We start from the raw sequence: 23,899 nt of genomic DNA on the forward strand, positions 1-23,899 counted from the left end.
GAAATTTTTTTTAACCTATCCCTGGCCTAAATAATTGTGTAAAAATACCAGGTAAAATATTACAGGCTTGTCAAAGGTCATGACAACCCAAAGCATCAGGGTGGAACAAGATGGCACCTTCGCTCCTTTCTCTCTCCTTTCTCTCTCTCTCATTCTCATTTCAGGGGGTTGGACTAGATGACCCTTGGGGTCCCTTCCAACTCTCCCATTCCACGATTCTCTCTCTCTCTTTCTCTCCAGAAACTGGCTAACCAAAAAAACTCAGCACAACAGGTTTGGGAGCTCAGCCACTCTCTCCCCTCCCTCTTTCCTCCCAAATTGTTCAGGAAAAGCAGGAGAAATTTCAGGCACCTCTAGTCAGCCCCCACCCACCCCACCCAATGTTAAGTTGCAGCCCTCCCCCCTCCCTCCCTCCCCCCCCAAAACATCCACTCCCAAGTGGCATTTTCAGAGATGGAAGGGGAAAAACCGTGCGAGCGATTGGAAGTGCGCCTGGCACTTTTAACCACATCATCTTTTGGCAAAAGGAGGAAGCGGCTATCTTTTCGCCCGACACACACACACACACAACCACAGCACGGCTACACCTGCCGCTCCCCGCCCTCCCCCCCCGCCCACAACCTCCTAAGAAAGGCGAGTGTTGGTGTCTTAGATGTCAGTCAGTTGGCATAGATGCAGCTGGCTCTGGTGTGGGGAGGTGGGGGCAGCTGTTCCAAACAGGCAACCTGTTGCTTGGCTCTGATATGCAGCTGCCTCTGTGGTGTGGCTGTGGCCATTGATGCAGGGGTTCCTCAGAGGGAGGCAACAGCAGCGGCAGCAGCGGCGGCGGTGGCGGTAGCGGTAGCTGGCTACCCACCAGGATGGGTGTGTCTTGCCTGGCGTTTCCAGCATCCATCCCTAACTCCTTTTCATCCATGATATCGCCAAGGAGAAATCCCCCTCTCCTTCGCCAAAAGTCATAGCTCAGCAGGGAGCTCGCCCCCAGGCAGCCCAGGCAGTCTCTGGTTAGTCCCAGGCCAGAAGGGCCCCCCGGGGAAGGCAGGGCACCATGCTGCCAGCAGTCAGCCCTGCGACGACGACGACGATGTGTTCAGCTCGGCCAGCACAAGGCACAGGTTCCTTGGGGCTCAGCCCCCCCTCACTGTCATATGGCCGTGTCCCACAGCACCGTCTGCTGGCGGCGGCAGGGCGGCGTCCCGGACTTGCGGTTCTCCGTGTTCCTCCGCCAGCTGGGCAGGATGGGCATGCTCTCCTGCTTGCACAGGCTGCGCTCGGGACGGTGCCGTGCTTTGATCTCCTTGCAGACGCACCGCTTGCGCTCAATGACCTCCAGCAGCTTCCCGTCCCTCTCGCGGGAGCTCTGGGGGCCCCCCGACGCCGGCAGCTGTGCGTGCTGCAAGGCCTGCAAGGGGGAAAGGGGGTTGGGAGGACATTGTCATTGGAGGTGGGCAGGAGGAGAAAAAATGTCCCCAGCGAGGCTGTCCTCCTCCCTCTGATGCAGCCTTTGCCAACCTGGGGCCTGCCAGGTTTCTTGAGCTATCCCATTAGCCCCACCCGGCTGTAGTCCCATCAGACCACAAGATTTAGTTTGAAGTGATCTGGGGAGCAGCAGGTTGGCAAAAGCTACTCTAACACACAAGCAGCTGGATCTGTTCCCCTCCCCAAATATACTCTGGAGTGGGGTGGGGTGGGGTGGGGATGGGGACCTAGAACAGATTAGTGAGGAGAGGAAGTTCCTCTGCACAGCTGAAAATCTTTGCACTAATGGAAGCACTTCGCTCCACATCCCCTCCTGTCTAAAAATAAACCTTGACAGCTTCCCTTTGGGGGCATCTGTTTGACCACCCTGAGAATAGGATGCTGGACTAGACTGGCGCTCCCCCTGCTCTGATCTGGCTGATGCGGGGCTCTTCTGATGTCCTAAGAGACGGGATCCCTATTATTATTATTATTATTATTATTATTATTATTATTATTATTATTTGTATACTGCCCTATACCCGCAGGTCTCAGGGTGGTTCACAAGATAAAATCACAATACAAAGTTAAAGGATCTCAGGCAGCAGAGCTGGGAGCCTTGGCGAGATAGATTATGAGCCCGCCTTGGCATGTCAGCTGCCAATGTCCTGCTGAAATTTGTAGTGCTGGTGGAGCAGCAGAGCAAGGGGGAAACCTCATAAGCAGAGTGGGGTGCTTTTCTATCTCTTTACACCTCCTTTTTTAGCCTATGGATTATTATTATTATTATTTTGTTGCGTTCCTCGTGAAAGCGACTCAAAGCAACTTACAGAAACAATAGAATCACTCAGACCAATTGCAATGAGTGCAACCAAGAAAAAAACTAAAAAGATCCACCCTGATACAGATAACAGATGGGTCCTGCCCCACAAAGAGGCGACAAATACCCCAAACCCTTCCAATTAAGTGCCAAAAGCCCAGGTAGGAAGGACAGGTTTTTTGGCACCTAAACATAGACAAAAATGGCGCTCCGCATGCCTCCTTGGAGAGCATTCCACAAGTAGGGAGCCACTGCCGAAAAGGCTGTTCTCTTGTTGCCACCCTCTGGACCCCGCATGACTCATGGAGAAGGGCCTGAGGTGACAATGGCTGGGTCTGGGTCAGTTCATTTCGCAACAGTTTGTGTCTTATGTTACTCCTACGCACACCAAAACAGCGCAAGTAATTTTGCAGCTATTTGTTTCCCCCACAAAATCTGGGAAAGGAGACGCATTTGTAAAATTAAGTGTCGTTGCTTTTTGTTAATATTCATTTGTTGCTTTCCTCAAGAAAATGACCCAAAGTGTATTACAAGCACAATGAGAAACTCTAATAAATCAGCACAACCCATAAAAACTTTATAAACCATCACTGTACGAATAACGGGCAGATCTTGCCGATCCTGATCCTCTAAAAGAGGCTGCAGATACTCTCTAAATCCTTCAAATTAAGCGCCAGAAATCTGAGATAAAAGGGAAAGGTTTTGGCCAGCCCTAAAAAATGAAGATGGCGCCACCCAGTGTCACCCACGACCTGATCTCCTGCTGCCATGTCCCCCGTGGCCCTGATACAACAGGCTTCCTCTCTGTTTTCAGAAAAACACAGGCGTGCGCACACACACAGAATCCCTCGGTCTAAGCCACTAGGCCCCAATCCTTTCCAACCACTCAACCCCCACCCCACCGGCCTTCACCTCCAACATACCAGGCTTGCTGGGTCCCGAGCGTGGCTGCACGGTCTCTGCGCGTGAATCACGGCATGTCGGACGCCAGAGGTGGATGCCGAGCGGCCCAGAAGGTAGCCCCCTGTGAAATCTGGGGTGTGCGAGGGGAGAGCAGGAAACAGACTATTGAGCAATGGGACCCCCTCCTAAGCACTCCCTCCCCCCTATAATGGCTGGCCCCCGATGTTGCCTGTCTTTCTCTCTAAGAGGAGGCGTGCCAGGAATGTGTCTGAAAGGGAGCAGCAGCCTTGTACACTGAATAAAGCAGAAATAATGAAGTCTCCCTCTTCCTTCCTTGGGGAATGTCCGTAGCTCAGCGAGAGAGCACCTGCTTTGCATGCAGAAGGTCCCAAGTTCAAGCGCCGATGGCCTCTCTAGGTAGGGCTGGCAGAAACCTGGACAAGCCTCTCTCAGTCAGTGTAGACAGTACTGGGTTGGTGGACCAATGGTCACACAGTATGAGGTAGCATCCTCTGTTCCCCCTCAACCCCAACAGCAAAGCAGGATTTCAGGGGAAACGGGGGACCCTCGGGAATAGCCCCCAGCAGAAAAGAGCCTGGCATGATGAACAAGTGAACAAACATCTCTCTCTGTGTGTGTTTCCCCCCCCTCTCTCCTCTGCATCCTGCACTTGCTTGCTGCAGTCTGTCCTCATTTGAAGGTCACCTGCTCCTTTCTTTTGCAGCTGCATCGCATACAAGTTCTGCAGCCAAAACGAGGCTGAGAACAAAGAGGGATCCCTCACAACCCCCACCCCGCAAAAGCAAGGCTGTGCCCTGCAAGCCCCCCGCCCCCGCCAAAGGCAGCCTCACCTCCATTACGATGACAGGCAGGGAAGGTCTGGCAGGGAATGGGCAAATTTGTCCTCCCCACTGGCATCTTGGCAGCCAGGCCCTCTGGCCCCGGGGCGCGGACAGGGATGCCCGACTGCAGGACCACCGGCGGCTGGTGGGCCTTCTCTTCCTTTTCCATTTTTGGAGGAGCGCCATCCCCACTGTCCCATCCTTGGGGGCCTTCTGCAGCCTCTGAAAAGTCGGGGGAAGACGAGCTCAAGGAGGGAGGGAGGAACAGGCACAAGGAGGTGGGAAAGCTCCCGTGTAGGCTCACACCTGCCTGACAGGGTCAGCCAGCGCAAGAGGCCTGCATAATGTGCATCCCCAGGGACCACTGGGGAAGGTTGGGCAGGGAGGCATGCCGCCAGAACCCAAAACTCTCTGGATCGACTTCTTGTTAGACTGGAAGCCTCATTCTTTCTGCAAGTGGTTGGAGAAAGGGTCCCCTAGGGAGGAAACCCACCCTCTCCCAGGACTGGCAGCTGGGCCCAAAAGGGATGAAAAAACTCAGCCACACTCCCCAATAGAAAGGCACTTTGGCTGCTCTTCCTCACCACGCTCCTCCTCACTGGTTTAGTGCCAGCCTGCGGGTGACCCCAGGCCAAAGGCAGCATTTCCCCCAGGAGAGAAGCTTCATCAACATTCATCCTCCCAACCCCTAGAACAGTGTTTTTCAACCTTTTTTTGGCAAAGGCACACTTGTTTCATGAAAAAAATCACGAGGCACGCCACCATTAGAAAATGTTTAATATCTTTTTCTTTAATGGCAAACCAAAACGTTGTGGACCGTTCTCTGCTCAGTGGGGATCGATCCGCTGATCCCCACTGAGCTGGCGGTTGACAGCTCCGTCTCCGCACTGTGTGCAGAGAGGGAGATGTCAGAGCCCCGCTGCTCTCTATGGGGAATCGGATGAGAGCGGGCCGCCGATCCCCACCCAGGAAGGACGGAAAATAGGGTGGACACACTCCGGCGCCCGCCTAGTGGGCGAAAATTTGACATTTTTTTTAAAAAAAAAAACATTCGAATTTTTCAATTTTCCCCACGGCACACCAGGCAACATCTCGCGGCACACTAGTGTGCTGCGGAACAGTGGTTGAAAAACACTGCCCTAGAATACCAGCCAGAATTGTCTCCCTGCCCCCACCTGCCCCGCCCAAGGGTTGGTGCCTCTGGACCACACTCACTCTCCGGCGGCTCTTTCCCCTTCTGGCTGGCGTAGCCCATCCTTCTCTGCAGGACCCATCCAAAGGGCTCCTCCTCTCCCAACGGGGGCCGGCCACACTCCTCGCTGGACAGGACGTGGGAGCAGGCGATGCTGGTGAATGCCCGGTCCTGCAGCTGGATCTTGACCGCCGATGAAGCCTTGGTGCCCACGTTCTTGACGCTCTCGTATGCCGGCGGGCGCTTCATGCCCACGCAGGGCGCGGGGTAAGTCCAGACCATCCCCAGGGGTGGAGGGTCGGGCAGCGTGCACGCCCGCTGTACCTGCTTGCAGGACGGCACAGTGGACGGGCGGGCGCACAGCAGGCCGTGCAGCACTGAGATCTCCTTCTCCGTCTTCTGCTCGGCCGGAGCGGAGTGCGTGGTGACCTTGACCGCCGAGTACACCATGGTGTAGGAAACGGCCGGCTTCTCTTTCACCGGCAGCATGGAGGGGACGGAGGCCGCGGGAAGCACTGGCGCCGGGGCCTGCTTGGCCGGCGGGCAGATCATGCTGTGGGAGTTGGGGAGCTCCTTCTCTGCTTTGCTCTGGCCTGCGGGCTGTGGAGGGAGCGGCGTGGAGTGGCTGCGGGCACGGCCAGAGGGCCCTAGGGCGGCGCTCTCACCGCTCCGTGGGTGGTGGTGTTGGTGGTGGTGATGACTGGGGACCTGTGGGGTCATGGGGGCGGAGGGGGCCTCCTTGCTGTGGCAGGGGACGGGCAGCTTGGAGCCGTCCTGACCTGTGGGTTTGTACCCCTTCTTCCCCTGAGGGAATGCCAGCAGCGGGGGGCGATGCTGCAAGAGATTGGGGAAGGGCGGAGGGATCTCGCAGGGGGACGTCTTGGTGCCTGGCGGTGGCACTGCCGCCTTGGCAGCCTCCCGCTTCACAGGGCGGTGGCGCGGGGAGGCCGGGGCCCCGTTGGGGCGGGACTCCCCCCCGCCTTCTTCAGGGAGCGGGTATTTCATCTCCTCATAAATGGCTTCGCTCTCGTCAGAGTCCTCGTCGGCTGTGGGGGGCGCTTGGGATGGGAGGCCGGGCCCCCGGAAAATGTCCCCGACCATTTCGATGTACACGGGCTCGTCCTCCTCGGCGTCGGAGCCCTTTGCCTGGCTGTGGGAGAAGGCGCGGCCGTAGCGCTGCATTGCCCCAGCCGCAGCGGGGCCTGGAAGTCGACCTGAATACGTCTCGTCGAACGAGACAGATAAGTGGGTGTTGGGGCTGCGTTTTGGCTTCTGCGGGGGAACCTTGCGCCCCGATTCTCGGCTCTCTGCGCTTGACTTATGGGAAGCTGGTGGAGAAAAGGAACAGCAAAGGAGGGAAAAGGGCATGTGTTAAAAGCAAGACAAACGGTGGCCGGATAAGGAGGCAGGGGGCTCAGCTCCAGGACACACATGCAATACTCCAGTTGCGTACACACCGTGCATTGAAAACGTCTGCCAAAGAATCCAGGGAATGGTAGTTTACTCCTCATGGAGCTACAATTCCCAGCACCCTTAACAAGCTACAGCTCCCAGGATTCTCTGGGGGGTGCCATGTGCTGCAAAAGGAACAAGGAAGAGAAGTGGCGTCCAGGTGCAAACTGAGCTGCTGCTGGATCTCCCAAGGTCATTTTCCCAGGCAGCCTTAAGAAATGCAGGGGGGGCACCCAGTCCCCCTGATGCTTCTCCCAGGGGCCCACTAGCGCTGGACGATATCAGCTTTTCAATATCGCGGTGTATTACCAGCGAAGGCGATAACCTGCGCTGTTGAAAAAACAAGCTGCCTTGGCCTCTGCCCGCGAGGTACCTGGTGAAACTGCCCCAGCTCTCACCTTGGGGTCTGAGGCAGGTTCACCCAGGCACTCATGGGCTTGGACAACGCAGCTTCTTTGTGGTCCCCCTCCCCAATTGAGACACCTCACAACAAAAGACCAGGCCCAAGGCCCAGCTAGTTCAGCACCCTGTTCTCAGAAGCAGGACCTGAGTGTGACAGCGATTCTTCCTTCCTGCAATTCCCACCAACGGCCCATCTAGTCCAGCAGCCTCAATGGAAAACCAGCAGGCAAGATTTGAGCCCAAGAGCAACACTCTCCCCTCCTGGCGTTTTGAGCAACTGCCAATCAGGAGAATTGCTGCTTCCAGCTGTGACGACAGAGCAGAGCCATTGTGGCTAGAAGCTATGGGTCGCCCTCTCCTCTTCCATGGATTTGTCTCGTCATCTTTTAAAGCCATCCCAGTTGGTGGCCACCCCTGCCTCCTCTGGCAGGGCGTTCCAAAGTTTACACGCTTTGGCGGGGAGACGGGACACTTTCTTTTATCTGTCCTAAATCTTCCAACATGCATCTTCATTGGGTGTTACGAGAGAGCGGGGAAAACTTTTCTCTGTCTGCTTTCTCCATGCTAGGCATCATTTTATAATCTTCTATCATATCCCCTCTTCCTTACCTTTTCCTTGCCTCAAAGGAAGTCCCTCCATCCCCTCCAGCGTTTTCTGTGTTCTTTTCTGAACCTTTTCCAATTCTATTGAGGTGAGGCAATGGGGTCCCTCGCTTTGTCTTCCGCTTGGGTAACCCCAGCTGCCATGTTTTCTTCCCACCATGCCCCCCCCCCACTGCTGGTTGGTTTTGTAAGTCCAGCAGGCAGCTTGCGCCCCAGGGGTGGCAAGTCAGGCTGGCCTGCTTCTCCAAGCAACACGGCCCCACCACCCCCCAAATGCTACCCTGGCCCCCCCGGCACATTCTGGCTCTGCTTCCTAGGGCAGCCCCGTCCCGCTCCTTACTTCCTCTCTTGCTCCCCGCCGGCTCCAGGGCGGCCTTGGCCTCGGCGCTGAGCTTGGTGCTGGGGTGGCGCTTGGGCTTGGCTGGCGGCTTCCGGGATCCCGCGGCTGCATCCCCTGAGCTGTTGTCCACGCTGCCCACCGAGTGGCAGGAGAGGGAGCGGGGCGCCATGCTGCTGGCGCAGGGGTGTGGGGCATGCTCCTGCGAGGCCGGCATGGTCATGAAGCCCATCCTGAAGTGCCGGCGGAAAGAGGCCACGTCCCGCACCTTCCCCACGCTGGGCTCCTTGGCCGAACTGCGGAGGGAGAAGCGGAGAGGGGTGAGGACAAAGCCACAGAGCCCTCAAGTTCATGAATGGGTGGTTGGGAGGGAAACACACACACACACACACACACACACACACACACACACAACCTCATCTGCACCAGGGCTTATTTATTTCACAAAATTTTATACACCACTTGATTGGGCCGGGGGAACTAACCACCTCAAAGAGGTTTATGAAAAAAGAGAAAACAATATTATCGGCAAGAGAAATAGTCAATAGCAACGTAAGGCTTTCAAAAAATTAAAATGTCAGTAGACTAGCAATTCTAGTATTGAAGTAATCCATGTTATTGATGCAATAAGGGCGCATTAAAGGTAAAGGGACCCCTGAACACTAGGTCCAGTCGTGACCGACTCTGGGGTTGTGGCGCTCATCTCGCCTTATTGGCTGAGGGAGCCGGTGTACAGCTTCTGGGTCATGTGACCAGCATGACTCAGGGGCTTCTGGCAAACCAGAGCAGCGCACGGAAACGCCGTTTACCTTCCCGCTGGAGTGGTACCTATTTATCTACTTGCATTTTGAGGTGCTTTTGAACTGCTAGGTTGGTAGGAGCAGGGACCGAGCAACGGGAACTCACCCCGTCATGGGGATTCGAACCGCTGACCTTCTGATTGGCAAGTCCTAGGCTCTGTGGTTTAACCCACAGTGCCAACTGCGTTCCAGTCAAGGGCGCATTAGAGGTGGATTTATCCTGGACTGTGTCCACACATCATTCAGCTTTATTAGCTGCGATGCTTCTCCCAATGTTACTGTATTTTTGCCATATGGACGAGATAAACCGGAACTTTTAAAGCATAAATAGTTAATAAGATTCCAACAGGAACTCACGGAGATTGCATCGGTTGGAAATGAAACCGAATGTCCGCCCTGAAAGTTTTGCAGTCGCCAACCATATTGTTATTCCTAGTTTATTTTTATGGACAAAATGCCCCCAAAGTGGGACTTCTGATAATTGTTTATAATGCAAGCACAAGGACAAACCATCACACATCCACAATAAAAGTGATGTGAGGGTGGAGGGCAGAGCTGGTGTCATGTGGTAGTTTTGCAATGAGGAGGGAGATTGTCACAGCTGTGGCCCCACACCCACTATAAGCTTCTGTTCTTCTGGAGTTTGCCTTAAGCAACACCTTGTGGCACCGGCTGACCTTAGAAGAACTCCTCCCCTCAGGGTACCTGCAAGGGAAGCCACCTGACTGCTTCTTTGTGAAGGAGATTGCTAGATAATAGCCCTTAATGGGAGCTAATTGGGAGGAGAACTGTGTGCAGAAACCTGCACATCTCTGTGTAGGAGAGAGAAACAAACAGCTTTTGGCAGTTGGAAGAGGCAGGAAGGCAGCTCACGCAGAAGGTCTAGGTTGGGTCACCAGCATCTCCCAGTGGGGCTGGGAATGTCCCTTGTCTGAAACCAGGAGAGCCGAGCAAGTGGAAGCACACGGAGAGCCGGCTGGATCAGGCCAGGTGCCCCAAAGGTCCGGCCTGGCCCAAGATGTTTTGACACCTGAGGCACAGCACAAAATGGTGCCCCCCTCCCACCAGGGAAGACGGGGTGAGTGAAGATCTACATCAGGAACAAGGGGGGAATCCAACCAACCTCACCTGACAGTTGAAGTGGGAATAAAAGGCCGTTGCAGGGGGAAGGGGCCTGCTCTGATTACACCAGGAGACCCCAGAGCGTGGCCCCTGCTCCCTGCCATTTCCTCCCCAGGGGTGGTAGGGGACCAGCAGCACCTCCTATTCGCCAAGAGGACACTGTAGTAGTGATGTATGGAAATGAGAGCTGGACCATCAAGAAGGCTGATGGCCGAAGAATGGATGCTTTTGAATTCTGGTGCTGGAGGAGACTCTTGAGAGTCCCATGGACTGCAAGAAGATCAAACCTCTCCATTCTGAAGGAAATCAGCCCTGAGCGCTCACTGGAAGGACAGATCCTGAAGCTGAGGCTCCAAGACTTTGGCCACCTCATGAGAAGAGAAGACTCCCTGGAAAAGACCCTGATGCTGGGAAAGATGGAGGGCACAAGGAGAAGGGGACGATGTAGGACGAGATGGTGGGACAGTGTTGTCGAAGCCACCAGCATGAGGGAGGCAGTGGAAGACAGGAGGGCCTGGCGTGCTCTGGTCCAGGGGGTCACGAAGAGGCGGACACGACTAAAGGACTAAACAGCAACACCAAGGAGGGGGCAGACGTGGTCTTCAAGGAATGTGCTGCAGTCGGGAGCAACAGAGGCAATGCCTTCCTCAGAGACCAGATCTGCTGCCCTGTGGATCCTGCTGCCTGAGGCAGTCACCTCCCCCTGAAGTTCCCAACAACTAGCATCCATCAGCATTGCTGGCTAAAACTTTGTAGGCAGAGCGCAGCCATCATGGCTAATAGCCATTGATAGCCGTATCCTTCATGAATTTGTCTAATCCTCTTTTAAAGCCATCTGGGTGGGTGGCCACCCCTGACTCTTTCTCCGAAGAAAAAGGGCCTGCGGTGTTTCCTCACAGGGGGGTTGTTCTGTCCCCTTGCCTTGCAGAAACACCTGCTCCCTTTGCCTCCACTGACGCTCTCCGCTTCTCTGACAGGCCAGGCTCCAAAAGAGGCTCATGTTCGCTCCTCTAAAGGAAGCCGAACCCTAGGAAGTGCCGGGCATTGATAGTCTCTCTGCTGGGAAGCCCGGGGGGGGGGCAGTGTGTGTGTGACCCCACCCTTGCTAGCACAGGTGTTTTGGGCTGCAGTTCCCATCAGACAGCTGTGCTACCAAGGGCTGACAGGAGTTCATAGAATCCTAGAGTTGGAAGAGACCCCAAGGGCCACCGAGTCCAACCCCCTGCCAAGCAGGAAACACCATGAAAGCACTCCTGACATATGGTTGTCAAGCCTCTGCTTAAAGACCTCCAAAGAAGGAGACTCCACCACACTCCTTGGCAGCAAATTCCACTGTCCAACAGCTCTTACTTACAGCTTCCTAATGTTTAGGTGGAATCTTAGGTGGAGTTGTAGTTTAAAACACCTGGAGATCTTGAAGTGGGCCAAAGCTCTGTTAAGAACTGAACTTCTCATTACTGAAGAATACGATGCCCACAAAGTCTATGATTCCCTCCCCGCATTCTTCCAAAAGGGTGTCCCCATTTGCACAAAGAGCCTCTTCTCTCTCCTGCGACCCCAACCCCTTTTTCATTGTAAAAAGAAATCCGATCACCCACTGTGATCAGGACTGCCTCTCGGTTAACTGAGGCATCCAGGGGGTGATTTGAGCCCCTTGGTTTCTGGAATGAGGGCTGGGACGGAGCGTAAGAAGAGCCTGCCGGATCAGGCCAAAGGGGGCCCCATCCAGTCCAGTTCTCACAGCCAGGTGCCTCTTCTGGGAAGCTCACGGCAAACAGGACCTGGGTGCAACAGCACTCTCCCCCCTTGTGATTCCCAGCAAGTGCTACTCAAAAGCGTAACTGCCTCTGATAGTTTTGGGTGGGTGGGTGAGAGAGCATAGCTGTTGTGGCTAGTAAGCAGTGGCCGCCTCCCCCTCCTCCATGAATTTGTCTGATGTTCTTGTAGAGCCACCCAAGCTGGTGGCCATCACTACAACTTGTGAGAGGCAAAAAAGAGAGCTTTATATCCACGGTATCCATGCATTAATATATACACACCTCTTGTCATTTACACACCCTTATTCCCCTCCCCCCAAATATAAAACCCCCAAATGCTGCAACCTTTTCACAAAGTGAAGGATGTTCTAGAGAGGACCTGAGCACAACTCCAGCCCTGATTTTCAGCAAATGAAACATAGAGTGGAGGGAGAGCAATCAGGGCTATCATTCCCTCCCCAATCCTGCCTCCATGTACCACATTTTTTTTTTTTTTAAAGGCATTTCCCCCTATCTTCCCCTCCCCCTGCACAGCACCATACACATCACACTTGCCGGCAGCAGAGAAATGTGCTGCAGTGTGTCAGCTGCAGCTGGCAAAGAGCCAAGGGCTGGGAGTGGCTTCTCCCAAACGCCCCTTCATCCCCCGATGAGCAGCCCCTTCCCGCAGGCCCCTTCCCCCCTCCCTCCCTCTCTCTGTCTCTCTGTGTCTTGGCACAGTGGCAGAGAGAAGACAGGAGAGAAGACAGGGCACGTGCCAACAGCAGATGCTGGGCGAGTAAACAAACCCTCAGCTGCTCCCTGGTTTTCGGAGACGGAGAGACGTTGGCTGAGGCCCAGCCAGTCTGGCATCGCCAGATCCCACCCTCCAGTCATCACACCAGATCTGGGTGAGACGGAGGAAGGAGTGAGTGCCTGCCTGCCTGCCTGCAGCAATCTCCACAGCCAAGCGAGAAAGGAGCTGGCCAGACGAGGAGAGAGAGAGGGAAGAGCGTATTTCATGCCCATCTGCCTTTGCCCCACCCTGCTTCCCGAATGGTCCCCTCTTATCTGCTCACTCCACAGACAGCCTTCCTGCAATCCTGCCCATCTCCTAAGTTAGTTTTCTTCGCCAACGTGGTGTGCTCTAGATGCTTTGGACTACAACTTCCACCAGCCCACAGCTGGCACGGTTGGCAAAAGCTGCCTTAAGCCCGTAGCCTAAGACAGCTAGGTCAGCCGCAATGTTTGGCCCAGACGCAGGCCTTTCCCTACATTGTTAGTCCACAGTTTTTACAGCGGCTGCACCAGTACCAAAGGAAGACAGGCCAGACGGAGAATGATTCACAGGGTACCTTCAGTTGGGACCATTTTTGTTTCGGGAAGGAAGCTAGCAGGCCACTGAACTGCAAGGAATTGGTCTCCAGGGCAGGGTCCCTTAAGAATTCTGTGCAACTGCAAAACTTGCTGCCTTAAGCCATTGCTCCAGGAAGCTTAGTCTCTTCTGTGCTGACTGGCAACAGCACTCCAGAGATTCGGATTGGGATGGGGACCATCTGCATGCCAAATAGGTGCCGTTCACACCTTTCCACACTGCTCCCATTGCCCCCAAACCACTTGGGGCTTTGCCTTTCAAAGACCCCTCCCTCCCCTCTGCAACTCAACACCTCCCACCCCCTGCTCACCGCCATTCATCCTCCCAGCTTTCCCCCCTCCACACCCACCCCGCATCACGATTCCACCACAGACATCTTTGCTCCTCATGATGCGCCACCCTCCTCCTTCCTCAGCCACCCTCCTCCTGACTTCCTTCTGGCCACACCTCTCCCAGCCTCCCGCTGGCAGACCTTCAGCATCTCCTCTCTTTCCCTTCCCTGGTTTTATTCGCTGGAGTGAAGGGTCCTGGGTACCAAAAGTATGAGGATGCAGCAGGATGCTGGCGGATGGCCCAGCAGTTTCCATGGAAACTGCGTCTGGGTGACCTGCAGGAGCCAGGCAACATCAGCCTGCCGGTGCCTTTAACCCTTCACTTCCTGCGAACCAGGGGAGGGGGGGAAACAATCCCCACCCCAAGCAGGTTTCATTATCTCTGTTTGGGACAAGTGGGAGTGGGGCAGCCGCGAGGGGAGCTGTGGAGGGGGTCTCCCTCCTGGCCTCTTGGAGAATGCATCTGGAGGCCAGGCGGAGCACTCAGAGCCACCTCAGCACACTGAAGAAGAGGGCAGATCAAAATGGGAATTCAGGAATGTCAAACAAGCTGAAGGGGGGGGGAGAGGGGCAGAATGGAGTGGGCTTGCTGGCTTGGCTGGTACACAGGGCAGGACTTGGTCGGAGTTAGGCTGAGCCTGATCCAAGACGACAAGGGAAGAGGATGAGTAAGAGCTCACCCTCTGGAAAAAGTTACCACGACACAAATCCTAGGCAGAGGCAGCCTTATCCCCTCACCCAGGTGTTCAGCAGCTGGCATCTTTGGGCATCTGCCAGAACTCCAGCAGGACTTGCTGGTGCCAACACCTGCTCCGGACCCTCCCCACCAGGTGGCAGAAAGCTACAAGCTGCTAACCTCATTTCCCACAAAGCACTGGGGCAGCACTTTGTTGGGCGCTCCAAGGCATTCTGGGAAATTCTATATGGCAGTGAGCCTGCTGGAGGGAGACAGATCAGGCACCGCGCCATGGGCCATGCTCAGAATCTCCGAATTACGCAAGCAAGGGAGCAGGATCTTCAGTGAGTTTGTGGGGACAGACCCAGGACAGTGGAGAGCTTTTCCTTCAGGATTGCCTGCCCTGGGAGAGAAGAGTGGGAAAGATGTCCTCACTGAGATACCTTCCAACCATGGGATTTTGTGCCGGCTTCCTTTGCTAACAGCAGCCTCCCTGTCACACTGGAGGCAGAAACCTAGCGTGGATGAATGGTGAAGACCGGAAAGAGAAGATGTCGGAAGCTGAAGAGGCAACAGAGGTTAGTAAGCAGGAAGAGGCTGTGGCAGAGAGAAGTCCAGACTCAGTGGCAGAAGCTGAAGCAGGAGAGGAGCAGGGCCTGGAGACAGGTAAGGCAGGCGGCTGAAGAAGCCAGGGGGGTCTCCACCTCCTGCTGTGACCAGCTTCCCTCCCCGCTGGTCTCCCAGAACCAGGAGAGGTATGAAGAGGATGGAGCAAAGAGAGACAAGATGAAGGAGCCTTAGATTGCTTGGGAAGGAAGAAGGGGACTTAGAGAGTTGCGGGAAGGCAACTGCCTCATAGACGGCATCTTAAAAAGCAGAGACATCACCTTGCCAACAAAGGTCCATATAGTTAAAGCTCTGGTTTTCCCAGTAGTGATGTATGGAAGTGAGAGATGGACCATAAAGAAGGCTGATCGCTGAAGAATGGATGCTTTTGAATTCTGGTGCTGGAGGAGACTCTGGAGAGTCCCCTGGACTGGAAGAAGATCCAACCTCTCCATTCTGAAGGAAATCAGCCCTGAGTGCTCACTGGAAGGACAGATCCTGAAGCTGAGGCTCCAGTACTTTGGCCACCTCATGAGAAGAGGAGACTCCCTGGAAACGACCCGGATGTTGGGAAAGATGGAGGGCGCAAGGAGAAGGGGATGACGGAGGACGAGATGGTGGGACAGTGTTCTCGAAGCTACCAGCGTGAGTTTGACCAAACTGCGGGAGGCAGTGGAAGACAGATGTTCCTGGCGTGCTCTGGCCCAGGGGGTCATGAAGAGGCGGACACAACTAGATGACTAAACAACAACAACAACAACAACAACAACTGCCTCATTTGGGGGTAAGACCTACTGGGAAGAGTTTCTGTGCTCACTGGGCCTGAGCTGTTTTGTTTCTTTCAATAAAGAGTTAACTTGGGAGTTATTGCTGACCTTCTCCCGACACCCAGCCCGACACTGATAGATACAGGAAGAAGAGGAGGAAGTACTTAGTCAAACTATGGAATTTGTTTCCAGAAGGTGCAGAGATGGCCATCAACTCTGGAGTGTGAAGGGGTGAGACTTTGAAAGGAGTCTGTGACTGGCCACTACTAGCTGCCATGAGGCGTATCTAGGAAGATAGGAAACTGCCTTATTCCGAGTCCGACCACGAGCCCATCTTGCTCAAAAATTGTCCATGCTGCCTAGCGGAGGCTCTCCAGATTCCAGAATGGGGTGTCTTCTGGCCCTACCTGGAGATGCCATTAGGAGCAGGACCTGGGACCTTCTACACGCAGAACAGCTGCTCTGCCCACTGAGCTATGGACTCTGTTACCTCCGTGATCAAAATTAGCATGCCTCTGGATGTGAAATTGCTGGGGAGTAACACCAGGCCTTTGCTCTTGCCTGTGGGGTTCCCAGAAGAGGCAGCTGGTTAAACTGCAGTGGAAAACGGGAGGTTGGACTAGATTAGTCCCCAGTGGCTACACACATTCTTCTGCTCTGAACCACTGTGGGTTGCTGAGTTTTGGAAAACACACAGTGGCGAACCGAAGACCTTGGTGAAACAAAACATGGGCAAAATTCACCGTTTTCTGTTAGAGCCAAAGCTGGCTGAGATGAAATTGCTTGATGTCACGCCCCACCACTTGGGTCCAGGTTTGGAAGGGAGTTTTGCAACTGGAGGACATCTGAACCCACAGATTCAACTTGCAAGAAAGGAGAGGCCAACCGAAAGTTAGGAAGAACTTCCTGGTGGTAAGAGCCATTCGACTGTGGAACGGACTCCCTCAGAAAGTGGTGGGCTCTCCTTCGCTGGAGGTTGTCAAGCACAGTTTGAACATCAGGGATTCTTTTGCTGACTAGATGAGCTTTGGTGGAACTCTGCAAATTCTGTGATTTTGACAGCCACTGAGAAAAGCAGGCACTAGCCTGGCCTTAAGCTGAAAGGTACTGTGGAATACAACCTGAGTTCAGATCCCACCTTGGACACGGGCCCAACATGTCATTTGCCACCGCACTCCCTCCCAAAAAAACCAAACCCCTCAGCACCTTGCCTGTAAAATGGGACTAGCAGCGGCCCACCTCACAGGGCTGCTGTGGGAGCAAACATGTTCAGGACTGCGCAGTGCTTTGCAACTGGAAGGACTGCATAGCTTTTTTCTCTTCAAAATGGCGGAAAGGTTGCCTGTCCGTAAAAGTCAGCTGCCATGTCAAAACTGTTCTTGTGAATCATCCGTCTGGAGCAGAAATCAAAGCCCCTCCAAGGAACTGTTTTTGCTGATGCTCCCCTGAGTCACGCAGTCGCAGGCTGAAGCCAGCAAAGGCTTGATTTGACCCGGAACTCAGCGAGCTTTAGCCCCAAGACCTGTTTTCCAGTGTCTAACAAGTGAGAATTAAAATTCCGTTGTACATATGCAGAGCGCTCTTCCCTCAACCAGCCTCCTCCTCTCACTGTATGCGCAAGGAATTCCAGGCGAGGCAGCTCCTGTCATGGAAGCTGCCCATCTTACCCACCAACACACAAGGGGGATAGAGTCACAGGACAGAGAAACCCCTTCTGCATGCAACACATATTTAAACTATGGAACTCACTGCCACAGGAGACAGGGACGGCTACCGACTTGGATGCCTTATCATGTACAGTGGTACCTCGGGTTACAGACGCTTCAGGTTACAGATGCTTCAGGTTATAGACTCCGCTAACCCAGAAATAGTAGCTCAGGTTAAGAACTTTGCTTCAGGATGAGAACAGAAATCGCATGGCGGCTGCAGGAGGCCCCATTAGTTAAAGTGGTACATACTTTACCGGTTGCACTGGCTCCCGGTGGAGTACAGGGTCAGGTTTAAGGTGCTGATTTTGACCTTTAAAGCCCTATGCGGCCTAGGACCCACGTACCTACAGGACTGCCTCTCCTGGTACGCCCCGTGGAGGACCTTAAGGTCCACAAATGACAACATTTTGGAGGTCCCAAGTTGCAAAGAGGTTAGATTGGTCTCAACTAGGTCCAGGGCCTTTTCAGTACTGGCCCTGACTTGGTGGAACGCTCTGTCCCAAGAGACTAGGGCCTTGTGGGACTTGACAGAGCTGTTCCGCCTGGCCTTTGGTTTGGACTCAGTCTGACCCTTATATTTCCCTTCCCTTATGGTTTCGATGAGGCTGCATTTTAAATTGCAATTTAACCTGTATTTTAAATTGGTTTTTTTCCTATTATGTTTTTACTGTAATTTTACTGTTGTTAGCTGCCCTGAGCCCGGCTCTGGCCAGGGAGGACAGGGGATAAATAAAATTTATTATTATTATTATTATTACCTCAGGTTAAGAACAGTTTCAGGTTAAGAACGGACTTCTGGAACGAATTAAGTTCTTAACCCGAGGCACCACTGTCCTCTGTGTTTTCATACTGTATTTTTATGTTGTGTGAACCGCCCTGAGACCTATGGATGAAGGGCGGTATACAGATTTAACAAATAAATAGGAGAGGATTAGACAAATTCACGGAGGTGGAGAGGACCATTGATGGCTACTAGCTGGAGGCAGCGATGCTCCTGAATACAAGTTGCTGGAAACTGCAGGAGAGGAGCGTTGCTCTTGTGTTCGAATCCTGCTTCTGGGTTTCCCGTAATGGGCACCAGCCTGGCCACTGTGAGAACAGGATGCTGGGCTAGGTGGGCTGTGGGCCTGATCCAACAGGCTCTTCTTATGCGGTGAGGACAGGCCCCCACTGCCCGGCACTGGCTGGGTCCTGCCTGAGCCTCTGAGCCTGAGATCTCACAGACAATCTGCCCCTCCAAATAATAGCCAATCATTAGAGCAGCTTTTCTGCATCAGATGGGGAAGGCAGGCGTACATTCACCATCCCACCATTCAGCAAATGCGGCCTGCCCCCCCCCCTCCACCCCAGATTATCTGAGGATAACCTGGGCTTTTTAAACGCCTGTGAAAAACACCAGGGGCTATATATAGAGCACTTAGTCCAGGCAGGGAAACTTCCACCAGGGCATGCGGATTAGGGCCAGAGGGGAGAACATCTGCCAAGAGGGAGCGGGGCGTCTCAAAAATAATGTGTAGGGGAGACAAACCAAGGGGCTTTAAGGCCAGGTGGCTGGCGCTCGGGAAAACCGGTCAAGGGCAGCGAGACGTCACCAGGCGCTGGTGGGTTTCAGGAACAGTGAAGTCGTTGCTGGGAATCACTCTCTAAGCCGGGGGTCAGCAACGTGCGGCTCATGGGCCAGATGCAGCCCACAAAGGCCATTTTTACCAGCCCACAAGCCGCCCCTGAACCAAGCCGCCTGCTCAGCGAATCCCCCATGCGCTGCACTAAATCAGCAGTGTGGTGTGGGGACTCGCTGAGGAGCGCCGTAAATCGCATCTGCGCATGTGCAGATACCGGAAATCGCATCTGCGCATGTCCAGACGCCAATAATCACTTCTGCGCAGGAGTGATTTTTGGCGTCTGGGCATGTGCAGAAGCGATTTTCGGCATCTGGGCATGCGCAAAAGTGATTTTTGGCGCCGCGGACATGCACAGACGCGATTTCTGGCATCGCGCTGCACCAGTCCGGCCCACAGACAATCTCTGTGGGAGTGATCCAGCCATAGTGGTTAAACCTTGCCGACCCCTGCTCTAAGCTCTTCCTCTCCATAGAATCATAGAATTGTAGCATTGGAAGGGGCACCAAGGGTCATCTAGTCCAACCCCCCACGACGCACGATGAGCCGCTTATTATTATGTATCTCTTATTAAGAGCTTCCAGTGAAGGAGAGTCCACCACCTCCGATGGGAGTCCGTTCCACTGTTGAACGGCTCTTACTAGCAGAAAGTTCTTCCTAACATTTGGTCGGAATCTCCTTGCAGTTTGAAGCCATTCGTTCGGGTCCTATCCCACAGAGCAGCAGGAAACAAGATTGCTCCTTCTTCCAGGGAGCAGGCCTTTAGATATTTGAAGATGGCCATGCTGTCATCTCTTAGTCTCCTCTTCTCCAGGCTTGACATCCCCAACTCCCTCAAGTTCATCATCTTGATGGTCCTCCTCCACAGTTTAACCCGCAAGGCCCCTGCCTCTTGACGATCTCACACCTCTGCTATGTGGGAATGTTCAGGGCATGCAGGGGAAGTCTGTCCCAGCCCAGAAGGAAACAGGAAGTTTACCTGCTGGCTGGGCAAGCATTCCTCCCCATGTAATTCACTCTAGGAATGTGGTACTTGACTGCTCTTGTGTTTCACATCCCACATGCTACCCCTCTCCTTGAATCAGCTTTCCTCAACTTGGTGCCCTCCAGGTACCTTGGCCTACAACTCCCATCAGCCCCAGCCAGCATGGCCGTGTGATGTTGAGGCTGATAGATGTTGTAATCCAAAAATGTCTGGAGGGCACCAGGTTGGGGAAGACCAGGCTAGCCTGTTTCAGTGAGCGAAGAGAAGCGCCTGGGAGCACTGAAGGAAAAAGAAGGATTTGGAATTGGGAAGACACTGGCTGGCAGCCTCTCTCCAGGGTTTGAGACGAGGGCCATTCTCAGCCTAACCTGAAGATGTCATCAGGGATCAAACCTTCTGCATGCCAAGGTTCTGCAGCAATCAAGGAAAAGCAGACAAGTTACTTCTCCCCTCACTGTTCTGCTATACATCACCATAACAGCGTTGGCGATAAGCAAGGTATGATCTCAGGACCTGGGTGGCTAGATCAAAGCCACCGCTAGAGAAACAGCCAACGCACAAGTAAGCTTTGCATGAGGTCAAATGCAAGACCATTACAAGATCGGAACCGGCATATCAAGAGGCCAGCTGCCGTTATTTTCAAACCGGACTTGGAAAAGAGAACCAAAGGAAAAAAAGCACAACATTAAGCGGTGACAACAGTATCAGAACAGGCCTCGCGAGTCATCTGAGAAAAACGGAAATAAAAGCCATCGTCGCAGCACCACTCCACAAAAATAGCAGCCTCAAACTCGCAGGTGACTGAGACATTTAAAAGCACACCAAGTTTTTCTTGGGTTTATTCTGGGCCTGGCTCAGAGCAAGTCATTCTGGGCTTTGGTCTTTTTGTGTTTTGAATTCTGTTTGGCCTGCAGCCCTCAAAACCTGGCTGTCCACAACATCCTTTAGAGACCCACTTCAAATCCAAGCTAGTTCCAAGACAGAATCCTGCCTGCCTGAAATGATCCCCCAGCTGTTGTGGAAGATTCTCAGGCGCTGGGCCCTGCCAGGCCTCCAGCTGAAGGGAGTTCCAGTGGTGCCGGGCGGCTACCCAGGTCCCTCCGAGTGTGCCCTTTGCTGCCCAGCACTGGTGGGTGAACTCCATGGACAACCTTGGTATGGACCCCTGCCTAAGGCTATACCCCCCATCGCCTTTTTGGCGCCTGCGGAGCACGTCAGGGCCCAGTGCCTCCACCCCTCACCTACCTCTTCTTGGGCTCGTCGTCCTTGCTCTGTTTCCACTCCACCTTGCTCTTGCGGTACAGAAGGTTCATTTCGTTGCGCAGCTGCTCCCGGGGGTGGCACGTCTGGCTCAGGGCCCCGTAGGCCCAGCGGCCACGATCCTCAATGAACTGCAGAAACACGGAGATCAGAGCTTCCTGGGGGCCTGCATTCATCTTCCGGTGGCTGGCAGGCGGTGGGGAGGGGGTGCCCAGAAAGGGGGGGGCTCTGCTGAGGGAGAGAGACTATATTAGGGGGAGGGGACAGGTAGAAAGGTGTTCCTGCATGTGTGTGTGGATCCACCCGTCTCAGGGCTCAGGCCCAGAACGCATTCATGAGCGAAGGAATGTTGGAAGCTGCGAGCTGAGTGTGTCTGCACTGGTTGGCAGCAGTGGTTCTCTGTGTTTCAGACGCAGGGAGTCTTACCGTTCAGTAATGCTAGAGAGCGCCTTGCTGACCACTAGCCGACAAACATCTCTTTTTTTGCTGGGGGGCAACCGTCTCCATTTGTGGCCCAGTCCTTGTGGAGATCTGGGCTTGGCTGTAGGGGATGGCGCAGTCCAGATGTACCCCAGACCCTCCTGGGGAATGCCTGTGGGCTTCAGCGGCCCAACACAAGTGGGGGGGGCAGCTCTGAGAAGGGCCAGACCCAGAGAGTCTCAGCCCCCCCCCCAGAGGCGGCCCAGAGCTCGGACTCCTGGGTCCCCTCTCAGGCCCCAGATTTTGCTGATGAGACACTTCTGCCTGCGGTGGGGTGCCAAAGAGAGATCAGTCGGGGGCTCACCAGAGCAGGCAAGCAAGGGAGACCCCTATCGGGCGGGGTATGCGTCACACCCCACGACTAGCCGCCCCCCCCCACAAGGCGATGGCTAAGTACCTGCTGGGCTGGAGCCGCCGGCGCCCCTTGCGGAGGGGGCTATCTGGGAGGGCAGCCGGGGCAGGCTCGCTGGGGCATGTCCTCCGCCCGCGGCATGGATCAGGCCCCTGCTTCGGCGCCGGGGGGGCGCCCCTCCATGCGGCCTCGGGGGGGGGGGAGGCGGGATGCTGGTGGCAGCTGCTGGGGCCCAAAAAGAGAGAGAGAGAGAGGCCTTAGAGGAGGCGACGCGGCGGAGGGGGGGTCGCTCTGCTTCCCAGCTCCCCCCCCTCCAAGCCAGACCTCGCCCATTCCCTCCCGCCGCCCCAATCCTCCGCAGGCCCCTCGCCTCCCGGGCCCGACCTGCCTGGGCTAGGAGGGCACCTGCGCCCGCATCCCTGCGCGCTTGGCCCAGCCCAGCCTCATCCCGTTGCCGCGGCGACGCTGCCGGAGGGAGGGAGATGGGGAGGACCACGCCGGGATGGCGGGCGGGGAGAGGGGCGCAGGCAGGCAGGCGGGCTGGGGTGGGGGGCTCTCCCTCTCCTCGCCGCCGCCGCTCACCTGGCCTCAGGGCTGCTCCGTCCTCCCCATCGCGGCTGACGCAGCGTCGCGGCGGCGGCGGATCCCTCCGCCCAGCAGCAGCAGCAGCAGCAGCCCGAGAGCGAGCCAGCCAGCCAGCCGGGGAGCGCGCCCGGCGCGCGGGGTGGGAGGGGGGAAGAGGGAGGGAGATGGCGGGACCCCCAGCCCTCGGAGAGAGAGAGAGAGAGAGAGAGATGCCAAAGGCGGGCAGAGAGAGGTTGGGCGCGCAGGGGGTCGGGCACAGGCGGCCGGGGCGCCCCTCTCGGCCCTGGGAAGGGAAACGGGGCGCGCCCTTTTTGCAGCCTCCAAACGAGCCGCCCCCCCCACCTCCAGCGCGGACGGAGGCCCCGCCTGCCACGCCCGAGCTGGATCCGGCGCCAGGGACAGCCGCTGCCTTCCTCGCCCAGCGTGCGCGCCTTCCAAGCGAAGGGCAAGATCAAGGCGCCAGCCCTCATCGAGGAAGGCCGGGACGAGGCGAGGCTGCAGCCCGTATCCAACTCAGGCTGATGGATCAGGCCGGACCAGGCGGAGGTGGGGGTACCTTGAGGGCAAGGAGGATGGGAAGGGTACCGGCTTCTCTTTGCGCCCGAATCGAAGCCAGCGCCCGCATCCATCCTGTGCCTGAGGGACGTCGGGAGCAGCTTTAGACTGACTCCAGCCTGCTCAGCATTGCCAGCGCCGGCACGGACTGGCAGCAGCAGCTCTCCAGGGTTTGGGGAGGGCGTTCCCAGCTATACCCAGAGACGCCTTCGGAGACTGGGCATGGGCGCCTCTCCTCCAGAAGCGTGTGGCTTGTGATCTAGGATCCCGGGAAGCTCCTTTGTTATACTGAGTCAAAGCAGAGGTCCATCTACTTTAGTATTGCCTACACTGACTGGCAGCAGCGGCTCCCCGGAGTTTCAGGCAGGGAAGCCTCTCCCAACCCTCCTTGGAGGTGCCATCCAGGACTGAACCTGCGTGCCAAGCAGGGACTCTACCGCTGAGCTAAGGCCCTTCCCCAGTTGAGATCCCTGGCCCATCTAGTTTGGTATTGTCCACACTGAGCGGCAGCGGCAGCTCTCTTCGGGTTTCAGGCAGGAAAAGCCTCTCGCAGCCCATCCTGGAGACTGAACCTTCAGGGGCTGAACTTTTTGCATGCCAAGCAGTCACCCTACCCTTCCCCTTGCTTCCCACCACCGTTCAGACTCTGCACGGTCGAAATGGGTCTTTCTAGAGGCCATTATCCCGGAGCGGGCCTGGCCGTCTATTCTGCTGAGGCTCTTAGCCTGGGACGAGGATTTCTTTGAAGGAGGTTCGGCCTCCCCCCAGAAATCTGTACGTGCCACTCTGGTCTTGTGAACGCGCTGATATGTCTGACCTGGAAAGTCTTTGCAAAAAAAAAAAAAGGGGGGGGGAGAGCGGAAAGCCGAGTCTGACCTGGATTTATAGTTGGGTGTCTGCGGATTTCACAGGGACAGGCAAAGTGTCTGAA

The 23,899-nt window shown here is 55.3% G+C and overlaps 1 protein-coding gene across 1 annotated transcript; it reads right to left on the minus strand.

The window, feature by feature from the left end:
- Window positions 1-427: 427 nt before the first annotated feature.
- Window positions 428-22,432, minus strand: NYAP1 (neuronal tyrosine phosphorylated phosphoinositide-3-kinase adaptor 1). Its single transcript, XM_081886785.1, is given in 8 exon segments — window positions 428-1,402; window positions 3,202-3,311; window positions 4,033-4,234; window positions 5,234-6,543; window positions 8,013-8,305; window positions 20,982-21,224; window positions 21,874-22,053; window positions 22,411-22,432. Coding segments are annotated over 6 exon segments (2,364 nt in total). The 5' UTR covers window positions 21,173-21,224; window positions 21,874-22,053; window positions 22,411-22,432; the 3' UTR covers window positions 428-1,144.
- Between the last annotated feature and the right edge of the window lie 1,467 nt (window positions 22,433-23,899).

Source organism: Podarcis melisellensis (genome assembly GCF_964234715.1).
Source record: "Podarcis melisellensis genome assembly, chromosome: 13".
Classification (NCBI taxonomy): Eukaryota; Metazoa; Chordata; class Lepidosauria; order Squamata; family Lacertidae; genus Podarcis; species Podarcis melisellensis.